Genomic DNA, 17,914 nt, shown 5'->3' with positions numbered 1-17,914 from the left:
TAAGACTTCTTGTCTTCTTGTCCTGTTGTAATGTCACATTTTGTCCAAAATCCCCTCTGATGATATCCGGACAAAGCTTGTACACAAAAAAAATGTTGTGCTTTAACACGCTGCAAAGTCTGCAGTCTTCGGCCAACTAATCCTGCTTACCACATAAGTATTCAGAATATAGCTTGAGAAAAATAAGTAAGAAGAGCCTTGTGTGTGTGTGTGTGTGTGTGTGTGTGTGTGTGTGTGTGTGTGTGTGTGTGTGTGTGTGTGTGTGTGTGTGTGTGTGTGTGTGTGTGTGTGTGTGTGTGTGTGTGTGTGTGTGTGTGTGTGTGTGTGTGTGTGTGTGTGTGTGTGTGTGTGCGCTTGAATTCGCCTGCATTCGTCAATTCCATTTTTCATCTTGTGCTTCGGTATAAGCTATAGTGATCTCTCTCACAACATGCAACCTGCTCAATAGCCTGCAAAGCTGCCAACACGGGTCTGACTCTGACTAGTACCAATGTTTTGCAACACGCGAAAAAAACTAGGTTGACAGATGCTCAGTGCCTATGGCTTGGTGTGTCAAGGTCTTTACCATTCATCTTTCCGTCTTCATTAGTTTACTGTCTTTGTTAACAGTTTCTGACAAAAAATTAAAGGGCAAATGCAATGCCATAATGCATTTTTCATATACTGTCGGCATTCAGCAAATTTTAAACCTTTGAATATCTAATAAAGATTTAAAAGGGTCATAACAATGTGAGTTTGAACACTAACACTGTATATGTTTGTGGTTACTACCATTGAGTTTGTAGGCTTCAGGGTGGCAACCTTTGGAAGTACTCCTCAACAGTCCAACTGTCATGATTCCTGTCTTGTGTTACCCTGGTCTTGTGTGGACTTTTATGTTATTTCCTGTTTTGCACCATTTTTGAAGTCTATTTGTAGTTTTTCTTGTTGATCAGTTCCTGCTTGTTCCCAGGTGTGTCTTGTTTGTCAATCACCCCTTGGGCCCTATCTTGCACCCAGCGCAATTGACTTTGTACACTGACGCATGTATCATTCCTATTTTGCAACCGCGCACAGCAGACTTTGCCCTCCACAGACGCACATTGGTAAACTTGGGAATGAACTTGCGCTCCCGGGGGCGGTCCAGCAAAAAGAGGAGGCGTGTTGCGCATGTTATTCTTATGCTATTTTAAGGGTGCATGCTTGGCCATAATCAATGTAGCGTGGCACAACGTGCATACACTTTGATTCTCTCATCTACACAGAAGCAGCAGTTTTCATTTTTGCAAATCATACATTATTACAAGGAAAAATATTAACACACGAGGGAAATCATTGTTGTGCCCATGAAGATGTGAAAAATAGGCATAAATATAGCTTACACATTTACCCAAATTATTATACGCCTGTTTAACCGAAGCTAGTTTGGGTGGGTTTCTCCATCCCCAATGTCACTTCTCTGTGTTTTACGGCCCTGACGAGAAAGTCGGTCTCGGCTGTGAACCGCTCCTGGCGTGCGCCTGGCAAATCCGCCGTTATAATAGCAAACCGCCATGGAACAAGTGCACCTGCTCTTAAAGGGAATGTGAGATGTCGCTCTGATTGGTTTATTTCACGTTACACCCAAACCACACCTATGAATAATGAAGGTACTTCAGACCAACCCATTTTAGATTTGTGTCGGGCGCAAGAGTCATTTATCCCGCTGGTATAATAGCAACAGCGCCCAAGACCTGCCCACAAAGTTACTTGCGTTTCGCGCTTGATACTTGCGTTTCAGATCGTTAAAATAGGGCCCCTTATGTTTAAATACATTACATTACATTTACATTTAATAATTTAGCAGATGCTTTTATCCAAAGCGACTTACAAATGAAGAGAGCAATAGAAGCAGTCAAATCAACATTAGGGCAACAATATGCAAATGTCGTGACCAATCTCAGCTAGACCAGTGCACCACACAGATTTTTTTTTTTATATAATAGATATAGAATAGTAAGTGTTAGTATTACTGAGTCAAATGTTGGCGAAAGAGATGAGTTTTTAGTAGCATAATACCCCAGTCTGATGTTGTCCTATGTGCATGTTATGTGCACTCTGTTTAGTTCTGTTTATCTCATGTTTTGATTTCTCCTGTTTGTTGCCTGGATTTACTTTTGTTGTTTTGTTTAATAGTCTCTGCATTTGAGGCCTCCTGCCTAATAACACCAACATAGAGGCTGTTCTAAATTTACCCTCTTTTGTATTTGTAGCTTTCGTCTTTCTTAGGCATGGTGGAGTTTTAAATTAGTTTCTTACCATATTTTTCTGCCACCACAGATCCATTTTGAAGTGCATAATGTCATGGAGAAGCACTCGTCACAACACACTCATCCATCAGAGCAAAGGTAGTCATTTGCAGAAAGAGAGGCTTTGGGAATGCTGCCATATTTTCCTGTATAGCCTTGCTTCCACTACAAGATGGACCACCTAGTCCGCACCTCATTGGTGTGAACCACAGGCATTGGCCATAATCTCTACGCCTCTAGGACTAGGCGGACAGACTGCATCAATAATTTCAGTTGTAGTTTGCAACTATCAAGGACACAGTATTTGTGGACCTGTTGTCATGCTCCAATCCTGCTCAGGCCTTAAGCCTGGGACACACCAAGCCAACTTCAAAGAACTAGCAGCGACGAAAACTGACGGTGTTGTCGCCTCGTATTGGCTGCATGTGGACCAAAAAGCTGTGCTTGAACTCACCAAACAGACTACAGCCGACTGCAAACTAGCATGTGCTATAATTTTGTAAAATTACCTTTTTGTAATTTTGTAAATTGCAAAACGCCTGTGTGCAAGGAATTAACTGTCTGTTTCAGCAGGTATCAATAGTCTATATTCTAAGCAGCGCTTGCTTACAATTTTTAATATCAGTTATGTTGATAACTATTAATTTTAAGCGGCTCATGTTATTATGAATATATTCGCGTTTTGGAATGCTTGGGTAGGATAACATAACATTAGATCAGCAGAGGTCTGTGCCGTCTTAACTTACTTGCTGTCTTTCATCACTTTCGCTTTCATTCTCGTGCATTGACTCATTCACTAAACTGAACATCCGATCAGAGTTCCCACTCTCCCCGACAGCCCCGACGGCGAGTCAACATCGGGCAAACTGGCGCTGACATTAGCACTGTATTCTAACACCTCCAGGCGAATGGGGTGTTAAAAGGTACAACCAATCCCTCAAAAGTGGACTGCGTGCACAACTTCTCCCAGACATATCTATACTATCATATCACTCAACATACTACCAAAACACCAACAAATCATGAGGATATGATGAACAACATTGGGCCAAAGACACTACAATCAGAATCTCAGACTGGGACCGGACTATTCTCCTCTCTAGGTCACTCATTAGTTGGGGCAGAAGACATGTCAGTTGGTTGATGATTCGCACTGTCATGCTAGTTTTGTCTGTAAAGTGCCAACCCCCATAGTAGGGGAGACCGGGGACAGTTGCAACAGGGGATGGTTGCAACATGTCATTTTTCTCCAATCAGAAACAAGCTAGAATGTACTGCACATGCACAGTTAGACCCTCCACCCACCAAGAAGACATTAGACATATTCAACACCTGCTGATGCATTTATTGAACAAAACTTGTTTTGGAGGTATGAAAGTAAATTTTTTCATGAGATATATTTTTTCATACTGTCCTGAAATTTTGTATGAATTAATCAAAACTTACTTCGTTTGAATTATTGTTTTGTTGACTTCTAAGTGACATGGTTAGCATGTGTCAAAGTCAGTGTGTCTAGCAGGCATATGATGTTCTGTCATGGCTGATAGGGTTGGGGACGGTTGCAACATGTTATAAATTGCATGTTTAATAAAAGTTTGTTGCATTGCAAATTGTTAAATTCTTCCTGTCTGACACTGAAATATGGAGAGATTGAATAGCATCTGTAACACCTGCACACTGAATCTATGTAGGTCTATGTTCTACACATGAACAAACAAAACTCAATAACTGTTATTTGATAAATATGACTAAATAAATAAATAATAGGCTACAATAATATTATTGAAATAAATAATACTATAATATTATAGTAGGCCTAAAAAAGTTAATATTTTCAGAATTCTTTGCTCATTGAGACAAAAAGCTTAAGTCAATTAATGAAATGTAAGGTATTTTTAACATGTTGCAACCGTCCCTGGGTTGTGTTGCAACTGTCCCCTGGGTCGGGGTCAGTTGCAACATCTGACTTCTTCCATTCAAATAAATACTGTGAACGATATGTCATATATAATCATCTTTAAATGGTATGGGTAATTAGCAGACAGATGCAAGTTTAATATATACAAATTTGGTTGGTCTAGTCCAAATAGTCTCTGAGTAATTGAGAGAAATGCAAAAAGTGTTGCAACTGTCCCCGGTCTCCCCTACCAACGCAGTAAACCAGAGGATATGCCACTCCTGCCTGACATTAAATGAGTCAGTAGAGCTGTGTCACTATGGCGTGGACATTCGACAGGGCTGGAATTGGAATCACAGTCACAGTAGATCTCTCCCTACCCTGAATGCAGATGTGCCCAGGTTATGTAAAAGGCTTATGAGGTTTGTGTGGGCAAGGAAAATAAGTATTTATAAAGATTTATCCATATTACAATTAGACATTAGACACAAGATTACTGATTTTGGTCTTTCTTCTGCCTACTTATTTTTAGCACAGTCCTGGAGGTCTTATGAGTGGGATGGGATAATGGATAGGAGAAAGTGTAAAAGAAAGAGACTCATAGTGATTAGAGTAATGAAGTTGACTGAGGGTTGTGGAATAGATAAAGAGAATAGAGAATATTTGTGGAATAGATAAAGAGTTCTTTGTCATGGAACTAACTTAAATGCTTTTAGCAAATTATGTAAATGCTGGAGTTATTGAAAAATTTGTTGGAAACAGAAACTATTGATTAGGAAGGCTGAGGTGAACAGTTTAAAATGTAAGGCAGCAGCAAGGTGGAGGTTCTATTTGTTTATTTATAAATAAAACTGAGGGGACTTGAAATGCACACTATAGTCTTCACAATAGATTGGCATTCAGCCAGTTAAGTGCGTAGCCAACATTATTGATATTGTAAATCTCTCAGACATGTTAAAACACAATTTATCGAAGAGGTCTATATGTCCGTTTATATAGTTGTCACAATTTATATTAGGTGTCTTTAACTATTATGCACTTACATTAAAAAAAGAAATCCAGTGTACTTAATGTGTTCATGTTGAATTGTAAAACACTTGTGCTGCTATTGAGATGGATATGGGTAAGATTAGGGACAGGCTTGGTGGTATGGGTATAGGTTTAAGGGTGGGTTGGAAGGGAAGGGTCAACCGTGTAACTATAGATGTAATCACATAAATTAATTACAGATGTAATTATATGCAGTTAACTAAAATAATATAATAAGTATCATTTGCTGGACACCTGCTCTACACCTATACAACCCCATATTTTAGGAACAACCTGGGACTTTGAAAACTAGTGTATTGAGGTGCATTAAAGCAACATTAATAACACTGTTGTAGTATTATTATATGGGCCCTAGTGCAAAAGCACTTGATGGTTTCCCTACCACCCCCACACCCTCATTATTTATTATTAATTAAATTAACTACAAGCAGTTGCGCAAAATAATTACAAATTAAGAATGTGTAATATATTGTAATATTAAGAATTAGGAATTAAGAATGAAATGTACTAGTGCAATATTACAGTTATTTTACAGCTGTGTAGATACACAGAAACACTGTAAAATAAATGGTGACCAATTATTTTTTCAAGCTGTTATTGAATTCTATGACAAAACTTTTAATTTGCCTTAATTGATGTGTGATTAGTGTACGTATAAATCACACATCTACTTCTTTTTTTTTTAATGAATATTCTTTTTTGTTAATGTTTTTTTGTTAAATCATCCTTTGTCTCAGTCTCTCAACCTTTCTCTCTTGGCAGCTGTGTGCCTGGTGCTGGGCTGTTTGATTTTCCCAGATGGCTGGGATGCAGAGGTCATCCGGGATATGTGCGGAGAGGAAACAGGAAAGTACACACTGGGAAACTGTTCAGTTCGCTGGGCTTACATACTGGCCATCATCGGCATCCTAGATGCTCTCATCCTGTCCTTTCTTGCTTTTGTCCTCGGAAACCGCCAGAACGACTTTATGCATGAAGAAATCAAGGCTGAAAATAAAGGTGAGGGGTGCCCTACAGATCACTGTTTATGCATGCAACCTTATAAAGTAAGCAGATAACATCATTCATAGCCAATAAATAAAGTGGTTATTGTTTGATATGACAAAACAGTTGCAGTGTTGCTGTGGATTTTTGTGATATGTTGTTTTTGTCATCTTGTTTTGTTTTTTTTTTGTTTTTTTTTCTCCTCTTTGGTAACTGATATGATGTGTAAGTAAGCTTGAGTGCCTGGGGATATTTACACTTGGCCATCATAACTATTCAATCATGAACAGACCAAGTGCTTTGCAATCCAGTCTTAAATCAATTCAGGTTCTGGTTTAAGAAGAATTTCAGATGCAACTCTCAAATGATAAACCATCTGCTTGTTCATGTCACATATTTAAGCTGTACTCCTTCCAAATGGGGATATGTAAGTATGGAAGATTGGTAGCCCTAGATCCACATGTAAGTGAGCAATAATGGATGAGACTTATGGAGCAACCGCAAAACTCAAACATTAATTGAAGAAGAGAGTGTTATCATCAGCACAGAAGTGATGCATGTGCAAAATGTGCACAAAAAAGTGCAAAAGTTCTATTTATAGGTACAACAGCTTGTCACTGGGCAAGCTTTCACTAACTGGACTCACGCAATCCAAGAGTGGATGTCTGTTTAGAAGTGCAACAGAATAATGCTTCACGATAAATAAAGCGCAGATGATGAACGAATGACAAGGAAGCAAGAAAAATGTACATACACTACACAATAGTAATTACAAACAAGAGTTGGTTGTTAGTTGCCAACAGCACAGCAGCTCCAGACACACAATGACACTCAAACCCAGTGTTACTCACGTGTGGACCCGAATCAAAGCAACATCCTCGTCTGTTTTCTGGCCTTCCCACTTAGCTCTCTCCAGCGCTGGACAGCGTTTCTAATATTAACACGGGTCCTAAAGCTCTTGCCCAGACATAACCCTTTATTTTCCAGTAATTTCTTCTGAGCTTTTCTCTTTTGTATTGTGTCTGAGACAATGAGACATCTCTATTTCTGCAGTCTTTCTTCAGTTCAAATCTCCCTCTTGCTCGTTCTCTCTCCTCCACCGTCATACGCCCCCTAATGCTGATTGGCTGACACGTTTGTTGTTGGTGTCGGACTGACTAACATCCAAACAGCATATTTCAAAAACTACTGATCCCACCTTTAACATATTCCAAATCAGCTAGGGAAGTTGTCATGGTTACATGTCAGATTCCAGAAAGATGGGAGGATCTCCTTTTCTCTCCCCAGCAACTTAGCTATCCACAGCTATCATGGCACACGCATGTCCTCTATCACCCTTGCTTTCTGCTAACTAATTTGGAAAGAGGGTACATGCAACGGCGATAGAAATAAGAAGAGAGTGTGTGTGCACAACATCTGTGATTTCTGGGCCATATGTAAAAGAAATCAACAAAAAAAACTTTGTGGGAGGTTGCCAAACCTTCCCCCACCTTCCATGTGTTTTCTCTGCCTTTAATCCACTCTACTGTACTTGACCCCTAAACATAAACCCTTCATTAAATCGTATTCATTATTCATTAAGTGATAAAACAGTGATGTCATTGTCCAGCTCAGTTCAGTTCTCATATAATGGTGTCAATGCAGGCAGATCAATAATATTGTTGAATAAGTGTCCTCAACTAAGCAAGCCAAAAACCAAAGGTGACAACATGGTGGTTTATGTAGGACACCAATGCTATTTTGTCTGAGCGGACTAAGACGTGGTATCCTTTCAGGTCTGTCAGGAAGGTTCTGAGGGCCAGAAAGACTGCCTGCATTTTCAGGCAGTTGATGTGCAGCCATTTTTCCGTGCTCGACCAGGAGCCAGAAGTTGCCTGCCCTCGCACAGAGCTCCCCAACCATTGTTGGAGGCATCTGTCGATACCACCTTCCTTCTGGAGACTGACCCCAGGTTCACGCCAGATTGGAACCGACAAGGATCCTTCCAAGGGTCCAGAGCCATAATGCAGCCGTGGTACACCCTGATACGAAGGCGTCCAAAACGTCCAAAAGGCCCAGCATTCTTTAAAATGTTCTGAGGGGGGGTTGAGACCCTGACCAATCGTCAAAGCACGCACTGGTGTGAGCGTGGCCTGCGTTTGGGCCGAAACCAGAACTGCTCCCAGATTCAAGATTTGCTGGCTGGAAAACAATGAGCTCTTGGCAATGTTGATCCTGAGTCCCATTTCAAATATGTGAGTGTCTAGCTCGGCCTCCGACTGGGTCAATACGAGCCAGTTGTCGAGGTAATTCAGGATACGCACTTCCTTCTGTCTCAGAGGGGAGAGCAAGTGCGTGAGACAGTCCGAATGGAAGGATGGTATACTGGTAAACCACACCCTCGAACACGAATCTCAAGAACGGTCTGTGATGTGGGAGGCTATCTGGATATTAAAGTAGGCATCTATCAGATCCACTGAAAGAAAAGAAAAAAAATCCCCTGGACACACAAGAGGATTTGTTTTCAAATGTTAACATCTTGAACAGCCGAGATCGAGGGATGGGCCTGCGGCTGCCATCCTTTTTGACAAGCGGGATATGGGCCGGCATGAGCTCACTTAGTCCCTTTCCCTCAGCCCTGCGACTTCATTGTTTCTCCATCTCACTCATCTCACGCTTTAGAGAAAGCGGTCTGTGAATGCAGCGAGGCGAGACTCACGCGCTCATAGTGAGAGTCATAGTGAGTGCTCAGAGGTGCAGCATTTTGAAACAAACGAAGGGCGAAAAGATGCTCTTTAAGAGAAATAAGCTCTGTTAGACTCACCTGATAGTAGCAGGGGAGGAGCGTCATTCTAAGCCACCGTCAGTGGAAATGCACAGAAATACGCTCTTATAGTAATCGCCAGATAGCCACAGGGGAGACGCTGAATCAGCTTGCGTGCAGAGTACTGTCAATCAGCTTGCTCGCAGAGCACCGCTCAGTAGCTTGCTGGTAGACCGTCAGCTTGCTTGCAGGGCACTGCTAAGTCAGCCTGATCCACTGCGAGGCTTGTTCGATGACGAGAAGGCTTTTTCTGTCTTGTCTCGGAGTCCAGCGAGGAGAAGATCTTCGTCGCTGAAGGAGAATTAATCTGAGTTCTTACGGTGGAATGCCTGCTTGACGGGTAGCCCCGCCCATTTTGGCAGGCTTTAGATCCCTCGATCCCTCGATCGTAGGTTCATGCAGCTCTGCTGTGTAGCCATTGGTTTGTGCAACTCCGCAGCATAACCATTGGCTCATGCAATTTCACTTTGTGATTCTATAAGGCTTCTAGCCTAGAAATCTAGATGCACCCTAGCGGCAGCAAATTTTATTTTGCAGCCAGGGTGGTCTAGCAACTCTTCGTTGGCTTTCAAGCTGGAAAAACCAAACTCTAGTCAGGCCAATCACATTGTGTATAGAGTCAGCGGGCGGGCTTAACATAATGATGACAGAGTTGCGACGGTTCCCTGCTACTTGAAAACAAAGAATGGCTACTGCTGCTGGCGAACAGTGGTCTTTCGAATCAGCTTTGGCCGCGACTCTTGAGGACTTGGAGTTAAGCTTTTCTTTGAGAAAAGAACAAAGAACGGCACTGAAGTCATTCTTAAAAAAGGAAGATGTGTTCGTAGTTTTGCCGACCAGATAAGGCAAAAGTTTAATCTATCAACTAGCTCCGCTGGTGGGAAAATGCTCTGGTTGGTTGTAGCGCTACCCTATTGCGTGCAGAGGGAATTTGAAAGACAACCGTTTATCCTGCCCCTCGGATTGAGCCCTGGCAATGGTGAGTTCCCAGACCCAACATCTTGATGTGGGTCTGGCTTGCCAGGCTATAAGGCTTCAGTAATCGGAGAAAAATGAGTTTTCCCCAATGCAGCTAGTGACGCAATACAAGTGAACTGCATCGATAGAGAACTGTATAATTCTATTTCCTACCCCTAAACCTACCCATCACAGAAAACTTTCTACATTTTTACATTTTCAAGAAACATAACTTATTATGATTTATAAGCTGTTTTCCTTATAGGGATAAAAAATAAAAAAATCCTCACAAGGACAAGGATTTCAGATATTGTCATCTTTGTGGGGACATTTTGTCCCCATATAGGGTTTACCAGGACCACACACACACACACACACACATACACACCTTACTAAATAACCACTTCTATTCTGTCTTCACAGATTTGGCAGTATCCAGGGTAAGTTGTTCTGCTGCTAATCTTGTGGTTGTGTGAAGTTCTTGTAAAAAGTCTTGTAGTCTTGTAGTACCTTCCTTATTATGTACTCTTTGTTGTCATGGTTAGAAATTATCTTAGATTATTTAATCCCCATTTTAGCACACATATTATTTATTAATGTCACTCAATGGGTAGACAATAAACAAAAAAATCACAGCAAGACATTTATTGTTTATAGCAGGAAAAGTGCATGAAAAAAAGTGCATGTGTCAAAAGTTATGTTGCAGAGCATGGAAGCAAATATCTGTCCTGTCCTGTTCTATACTACATGAATATAGTGCCTTTTGAGTCTAACATGTACAAGACTATTATATTATAAAACATTGTAAACCAAAATGATAAGTAAACGTTTCTCTGTGCTAATGAAAGCTTCTACAGTATACAAAGGCATTTAACACACATGCACACACAATATTATATTTGCAGTGTTAACAACTCTACACTCTGCACATTTGGTACACCTGATTGTTGGTATTTTATGTATACAGTAAAAATGTTATCAGAATATTATTAACAGCAATTTTCATCCTCAGCAGCCTCTACGTGTAGGTTCTTCTCTTCGTGTGGTTGGAGTAAACATAATTGTAGTACAGTTTAACTTCGCTGTCTCTTATCAGTTGATCCATTCCCTCCAAAAACTAAGCATGCAATCATAGCATGTAGCTTTAATCCTTAACAAGGAACTTCACACATGGAATATTTACTGATTCTGTCGGTTCCAGTGATTATGAAATGGTGTTTTACTCTCCTTTGTTTTGTTCTTTTGTGTGTACTATAAATTCCTTGGCAATAGCATAACTATTGTGTGTTTAGGTGAAGCAGTCACACTTGGTAATTTCACATTGTTATGCATACACACATGCAGTCCTACTTATTAAAGCAGTGCTTCTCAAACCTGCCCTTGGGACCCCAGCACTGCACATTGTGTATATCTCTCTTATCAGACACCCAATCCAAGTCTTGCATTCTCCACTAATGAACTGATGAGTTTAATCAGGCGTGTTAGATGAGGGAGAAATATAGGACAGGTTTGAGAAGCACTGTATTAGAGGACCTGGAAAATGTTTCAATCAGTGGTGTAGTCCTTAAAAAAATAGTGATGTACTATTAACCAGTGTCATAAAGTCAACATTTAAATAGGGGTGTAAAGATTCACTCAGCTCACAATTTGATTAAATTCATGATGCTGGGGTACACAATGCGATTATCTTACAATACTTATAATATATATACAGCGGGGGAAATAAGCATTGAACACGTCATCATTTTTCTCAGTAAATATATTTCCAAAGGTGCTATTGACATGAAGTTTTCACCTGGGGCCTGTTTCAGAAAGGAGGTTAAGTGAAAACTCTGAGTATGTTAACCCTGAAATGAGGGAAACTCTGGGTTTTCTGTTTCAGAATGGGAGGTATGTTGAACCTGAGAAAGCAGAGTAAGTCAAGCCTGTTTCTGAAAGAGAGGTAACTTATACTCAGAGTCAGTTACCATGGTAATTTAATCTGTGAACCTAACCTGGTCAGGAGCAGGTTTTCTTCAGTAAACCCAGAGTTTCTATCGGTCTCCTCCCCTTTTTTAAAGAGGAAGTGGTGTTTAAACACCTCATTCATTCTTTCAGTACATTTTTATTAATCAAATTAATCTTTTATTAATAAATAAAAATAGCTATTTTTACTGCAGTTTTTTTCCAATTTTTTTAATAAGATGAAGTCTATATAACTCCTTTACTGGCAACTGAAAATACAGTAGTAGATTAGAGTTACATAATGTAGTTCTAAACAAATTCTACAGAATTAAACTGTGGCATTTTTCTGAGAATCACTGAACTGTGTTCATCTGTGCACCAGAAGTTGATGGACCCTTCTCCTGCTGTTCTTCCACACTCTGGGGGCGGGGGAGAGATAAGAATACCCGTTTATACTTAGATTTAAACTTTGATTCTATAGGCTACTCCACATAAAAATGTGAAATAATCAGAATGTGTAGATTGTTTGATGTGTAGACACATAATATTAACATTACCTCTGTAGGCCTCTCTGTGGCAGCAGAAACTCTTTATCCCCATCGTCCTGTGAATATGAGCATTTGGTTGAGTGCACTTTATAACACTATTTGTCATAATTTCTGGTGTATTGAGTAGGCTACTTACAACTGCCTGGGGTTCTGTTGGGACAGGAGGCTCCAAAAGACACCATCAGAATCTGTTGGGACCAACAACAAAAAAACCAACCCAAAGTAAAATAAATGGAAATATCAAAAATAACACGTATGTAAACCTCTACATTTTATGAGGCCCTTGGATCTTGGGGAGTGACTGGCTCTGAAGTCCCTCAGCCAAAAATGCTGCTGCACTGCTAGACACTGGATGCTTTAGTTATTTAATATCTCAAATGTTTGTAAAGTCAGGTAGCCTACACCCATGTACACTCAAGCCTTACTTGATTGAATTATGTTTTTATATTTAATTTTCAGCTGCTGCCATGTTCTTTTGATACCTGCAGGATTGCCCCTACATGAACATTAAAATTAGGTTGAATAACATACTGTTCTTCCAGTTTCACTTCTGATATTATAACAGTTGGGTAAGTTACTTGTATTACTAACTACAAATGACATCTTCAACAGTGTAATTAGATTAATGTAATTAGATTAATGTAATAATGACTATCTTTAGAAAGTATTGGTCTACTTACTAAATCCAATATCAACCTCAACCACTTGAACAATACAAGGAGAGACAAGAAACTGCACTTTTAATGCTTTCAAATAAACAATATACAATTGCATGAATTATTCTTGAATTAACCAAAGTGTGTAGAGGGAGAATGTTACATTAAAAATATACCTTTTAAAAATGTATGTTAAATATACAGAATTGTTCTATAGTCTAATATAATTACATCAGATTTTACTTTAAATTACAGAAGAATTAAGAGTAATCCCTTTAATTAAATTACAGTATTAATGTTCTAATACTGTAAAATTACAGTAATAATGTTCGTACTGGTGAGAAATATGAAGACCTCTTTTTGTCTGGCACTGTTGCCATGGTGACTCATAATATCTGTGCTCCATTGATAATGGCTTTTTATAGTTGTGGTGCACGCGCTTAACTCAGAGTAGGTCAACTCAGAGTTGATTGAACTAACTCATTTCAGCTGTTCTGTAACCGAAAACTCAGAGTTTCCCATCTCAGGGTAAGTCAACTCAGAGTTCAAGTTTTAACTCAGAGTTGGTTGAACCTCCTTTCTGAAACAGGTCCCAGATGTTGGTAACAACCCAAGTAAGCCATACATACAAAGAAACAAACAAAAATAAGTTCAGAAATTAAGTTATGTGTAATAATGTGAAATGACACAGGGAAAAAGTATTGGACACATGAAGAAAGGGAGGCGCAAAAAGGCATGGAAAGCCAAGACAACTGCTGAAAACTTACAGTAATTAAAAAGCAATCCAGCCCCCTGTCAGTGGAAATTAATAACAGCTAGTTCAGTCCCAAATGATGGCCTACAAAAAGGTCTCATTGCCAAGGTGTCACACAAGACACATCTCATGATGGGTAAAAGCAAAGAGCTGTCTCAAGACCTTCGCAACCTAATTGTTGCAAAACATAATGATGGCATTGGTTATAGGCGCCATTCTAAGCTTCTGAATAGTCCAGTAAGCACTTTTGGCGCGATAATACGGAAGTGGAAAGACAATAATTTCACCATAAATTTGCCTCGACCAGTGCTCCTCGCAAGATTTCTGATAGAGGACTGAAAAGAATAATCAGAAGAGTTCTCCAAGAGCCAAGGATCACTTGTGGAGAGCTTCAAAAAGACCTGCAGATAGCAGGTACTGTTGTCTCAAAGAAAACAGTAAGTAATGCACTCCATCGCCATTTGGAAAAGCCAGTGAAATACTGGGAGAATATAGTGTGGTCACATGAGAGCAAAATTGAACTGTTTGGATGCCATAATACACACCATATTTGGAGGAGAAATGGCAGTGCACATTACCCTAAAAACACCATACAACTTGGTGTTGGCTCTTGGACAACTCTTCTGATTATTCTTTTCACTCCTCTATCAGAAATCTTGCGAGGAGCACTGGTCGAGGCAAATTTATGTTTAAATTATTGTCTTTCCACTTCCGTATTATGGCCCCAAAAGTGCTCACTGGACCATTCAGAAGCTTAGAATGGCGCCTATAACCAATGCCATCATTATGTTTTGCAACAATTAGGTTGCGAAGGTCTTGAGACAGCTCTTTGCTTTTACCCATCATGAGATGTGTCTTGTGTGACACCTTGGCAATGAGACCTTTTTGTAGGCCATCATTTGGGACTGAACTAGCTGTTATTAATTTCCACTGACAGCGGGCTGGATTGCTTTTTAATTACTGTAAGTTTTCAGCAGTTGTCTTGGCTTTCCATGCCTTTTTGCGCCTCCCTTTCTTCATGTGTCCAATACTTTTTCCCTGTGTCATTTCACATTATTACACATAACTTAATTTCTGAACTTATTTTTGTTTGTGTCTTTGTATGTATGGCTTACTTGGGTTGTTACCAACATCTGGTGAAAATTTCATGTCAATAGCACCTTTGGAAATATATTTACTGAGAAAAATGATGACGTGTTCAATACTTATTTCCACCACTGTATATAGATATTTTTTTTAATGTATTTCTGAAACACTCAGACACTGTTTTTTCTTCCAGTCAAAGCTAAATCTACTGTTAAAAATGACAGACCTTAAAATTAAAATGTTAGAAAAAAAAACATCTTCAAACAGTATTGTTCGAACATATTCAGTGTTTAATTTCTAGTCTTTAAATTGAACTTTCAAAGCGTTTGTCACTGAAAAAAGTTGAGGACTGCAGATAAATATGATCCTCTTCTGAGTGCTTTACCTACAGGTTTTTGTGGGGGGTCTTTTTGGTAATTTTAGTAACAATCACATTCTACAGCCAAATCAACTCTCAAAAAATTCAAATAGTTACAACGGCACTTGTATAAAAACTTGTGTGCATAGCCAAAATGAACAACTATTTGTTAAACTGTTTATCTTCTCCAACTATAGACTGGATTTGATGAATACTGTTATATTTATAGGTTTGTCTGTGTGTAGTCCCATCCTGCATAATAAAATGACAGAAATTATAGGGATAGTTCACAAAAAAAAGAAAATTCTGTCATCATGTATACACCCATTTTCTCCTCATTCCAAACCTGTATGCACTTGTAGCCAAACAATTTTGGTGACCATTGATGTCAACTGTATGGAAGAAAGGGGGAAAAAACACTACAAATATTCTCAAAAATATTTCTCAAAATATCTTGTTTTATGTTCCACAGAAGAAAGAAATGCAAATATTTGGGTGAACTATTCGATTAAATTGACATCCTCAAAAAAGTCTCCATCTTTATCATCCTCAAACTCTCAATCCAATGGATAATTTCTGTACTTTACTTTCATTAACTCAGTTTTGCCATTAAACACTGCAACCACCCAGTGCTTAAGTTTGAGTCGGATCCTGCTGGATCCTGTTCCAGAAAATGTCACATTTTGGATTTTTGTGTTCTGGCATTTGTTTTTAAACGATCTGGCATTAAAGGAATAGTTATCATTTCATCATATCATGCCATCATTTACTCACCTTCAAGCCTGTATGAATTTCTTTGTTCTACTGAACACATAGGAAGACATGTTGTCTTCACATGTAACCAAACAGTTGTGGGGCACCGTTGACTTCCATAGTATGAAGAAAAAAGAAAAAAATACTATGGAAGGCAGTGGTGCTGCCTATTTGGTTATTGTGCATCCCCATATTTTTCAAAATATCTTCTTTTGTGTTCAACAGAAGAAAGAAACTCATACAGTTTTGGAACAATTTGAGGGTGAGTAAATGATGAAAGAATTTGTATTTTTGGGTGAACAAGTTCATTACATGGTGATTGTGTGTGTGAGAGACCAAGAGAGTGTGGGTTTATGCAGATATATTTGGAGGTTATGTTTTGCTATTGGCCCTCAGCATATATATTTTTGACCAAGTTCAAAATCACTGTCATTCGTTGGTGCTTATTGTTTTGCATGCAATAAAGCTTAACGTTTGGAGAGAGTGTATATGCCTGACAAGTTATCCTAATAAAAATAAGTAAATATCGCCAAAATGTCAAAAAGACAGTCAAGCTTATTTTCATTTTCCATATCCACAAGTAAAGCTGATGGTGTTTCTGATCAAAAGAGATCCCGAAGATGGATATAATACTAATACTAATACTAATACTATTACTAATACTAATCAGGAGACCGGGAGTCACAAGCAACGGGAGTTAGATCAGTCATAAAATAGATGTAATGGAAGAGGCAACGACGTCAAAGGTGAGAGAGAATAATATTTTTTGGTCTCAACATATTTACATGTAGATAGGGCCATGCAGAATCGTATAAATGATGCTCTTATAGTTGTGCCATCACTGTTTAGTGACATCATCCCTGGAAAACTGAAGTTGCATGGTCAGTGTCAGTCACAGTGCCTTTTAATTGCTGTTTTTGATCCTGCAATTATTCATTTCAACCACCCTTAAGTGGTTGCCAGGGTTTAATGGCAAAACTGAGTTAATTATGATTATTTACGTCAAATTTAACTTTAAAATACAACATTTAAAATTAAGTTAACAGATAGTGGTAAAAATCCCATAAAGTGTTTTTTTTCTGCATACATACAATCCTAGTTACACCACTGAACCCAACAAAACTTTTACAATTAAAGCACAGCCTCATACTTCCAACCTATGGATTTCTTGGAAACACAATTTTATAACTCATGTTATAAGTTGAGATGAGATGTGCCCACAGTCATAATAAAGACATGTTGAGGGAAGAGTCAAGTATCAGCTTCTAGTTTCTCATATAAAAATACTGATCAGAAACTGATCCTGATCATAACATTTTTAGTTTACGAATACCTCTCTGGTAATCTAACAAAATTCCAGTAACAATCCTAGTTGTACTGAATTTAAGAAAGGTGTACAATTATGGGTGTAGGTTTGACACATTGCCACAGAGTTAAAAGTGTCATATGCAGATTATTAGTTTTATATTTTATTTAAATATAAAATATTGCTTGTGTATGGCAAATTATTGTTTGTGTAAATCATCCTTTACTGTAAATTGCATTTGCTCCCAAAACCCACAATGATTTATTATGACTCATGTGTGTAATCTCATTTTTGTTCAATTGGCTGATGTTTCAACGTGAGTCATCAGAAAGTGCTATTATTAAAACAGCAAGGAAGACAGTGAACCTTTCTCTGAAGTCTCTCTTATCTGACTCACAGAGTTGAGTTCATGGAGCTCTCTCCTAATGAGCTGATGATTTGAACAAGTGGCTTGTTGCACAAAGCTAGTTTCATTTGCTATCCAGGTAAATTCGAGATTAGTTTGGGCAAACTGTTTTTTCAGGCTGAGGAAGGTGGATTGGTTTTTAGCG

At 38.9% G+C, this 17,914-nt stretch overlaps 1 protein-coding gene across 2 annotated transcripts in view; it reads left to right on the top strand.

The window, feature by feature from the left end:
- lhfpl4a (LHFPL tetraspan subfamily member 4a) overlaps window positions 1-17,914 on the top strand; it is a 58,021-nt gene that overhangs the window by 20,680 nt on the left and 19,427 nt on the right. Inside the window, exons 2-3 of one of the 2 annotated variants that reach the window (XM_082190035.1) lie at window positions 5,977-6,213; window positions 10,382-10,398. In XM_082190035.1, coding sequence (XP_082046161.1) covers window positions 5,977-6,213; window positions 10,382-10,398 — 254 coding nt within the window. The remainder of the gene's footprint in view (window positions 1-5,976; window positions 6,214-10,381; window positions 10,399-17,914) is intronic. The other variant, XM_082190036.1, reaches the window with a different exon arrangement.

Source organism: Leuciscus leuciscus (assembly GCF_965113295.1).
Source record: "Leuciscus leuciscus genome assembly, chromosome: 14".
Classification (NCBI taxonomy): Eukaryota; Metazoa; Chordata; class Actinopteri; order Cypriniformes; family Leuciscidae; genus Leuciscus; species Leuciscus leuciscus.
Note: the sequence above shows the minus strand (reverse complement) of the source record. Positions and strands in the feature narration are given on the sequence as shown.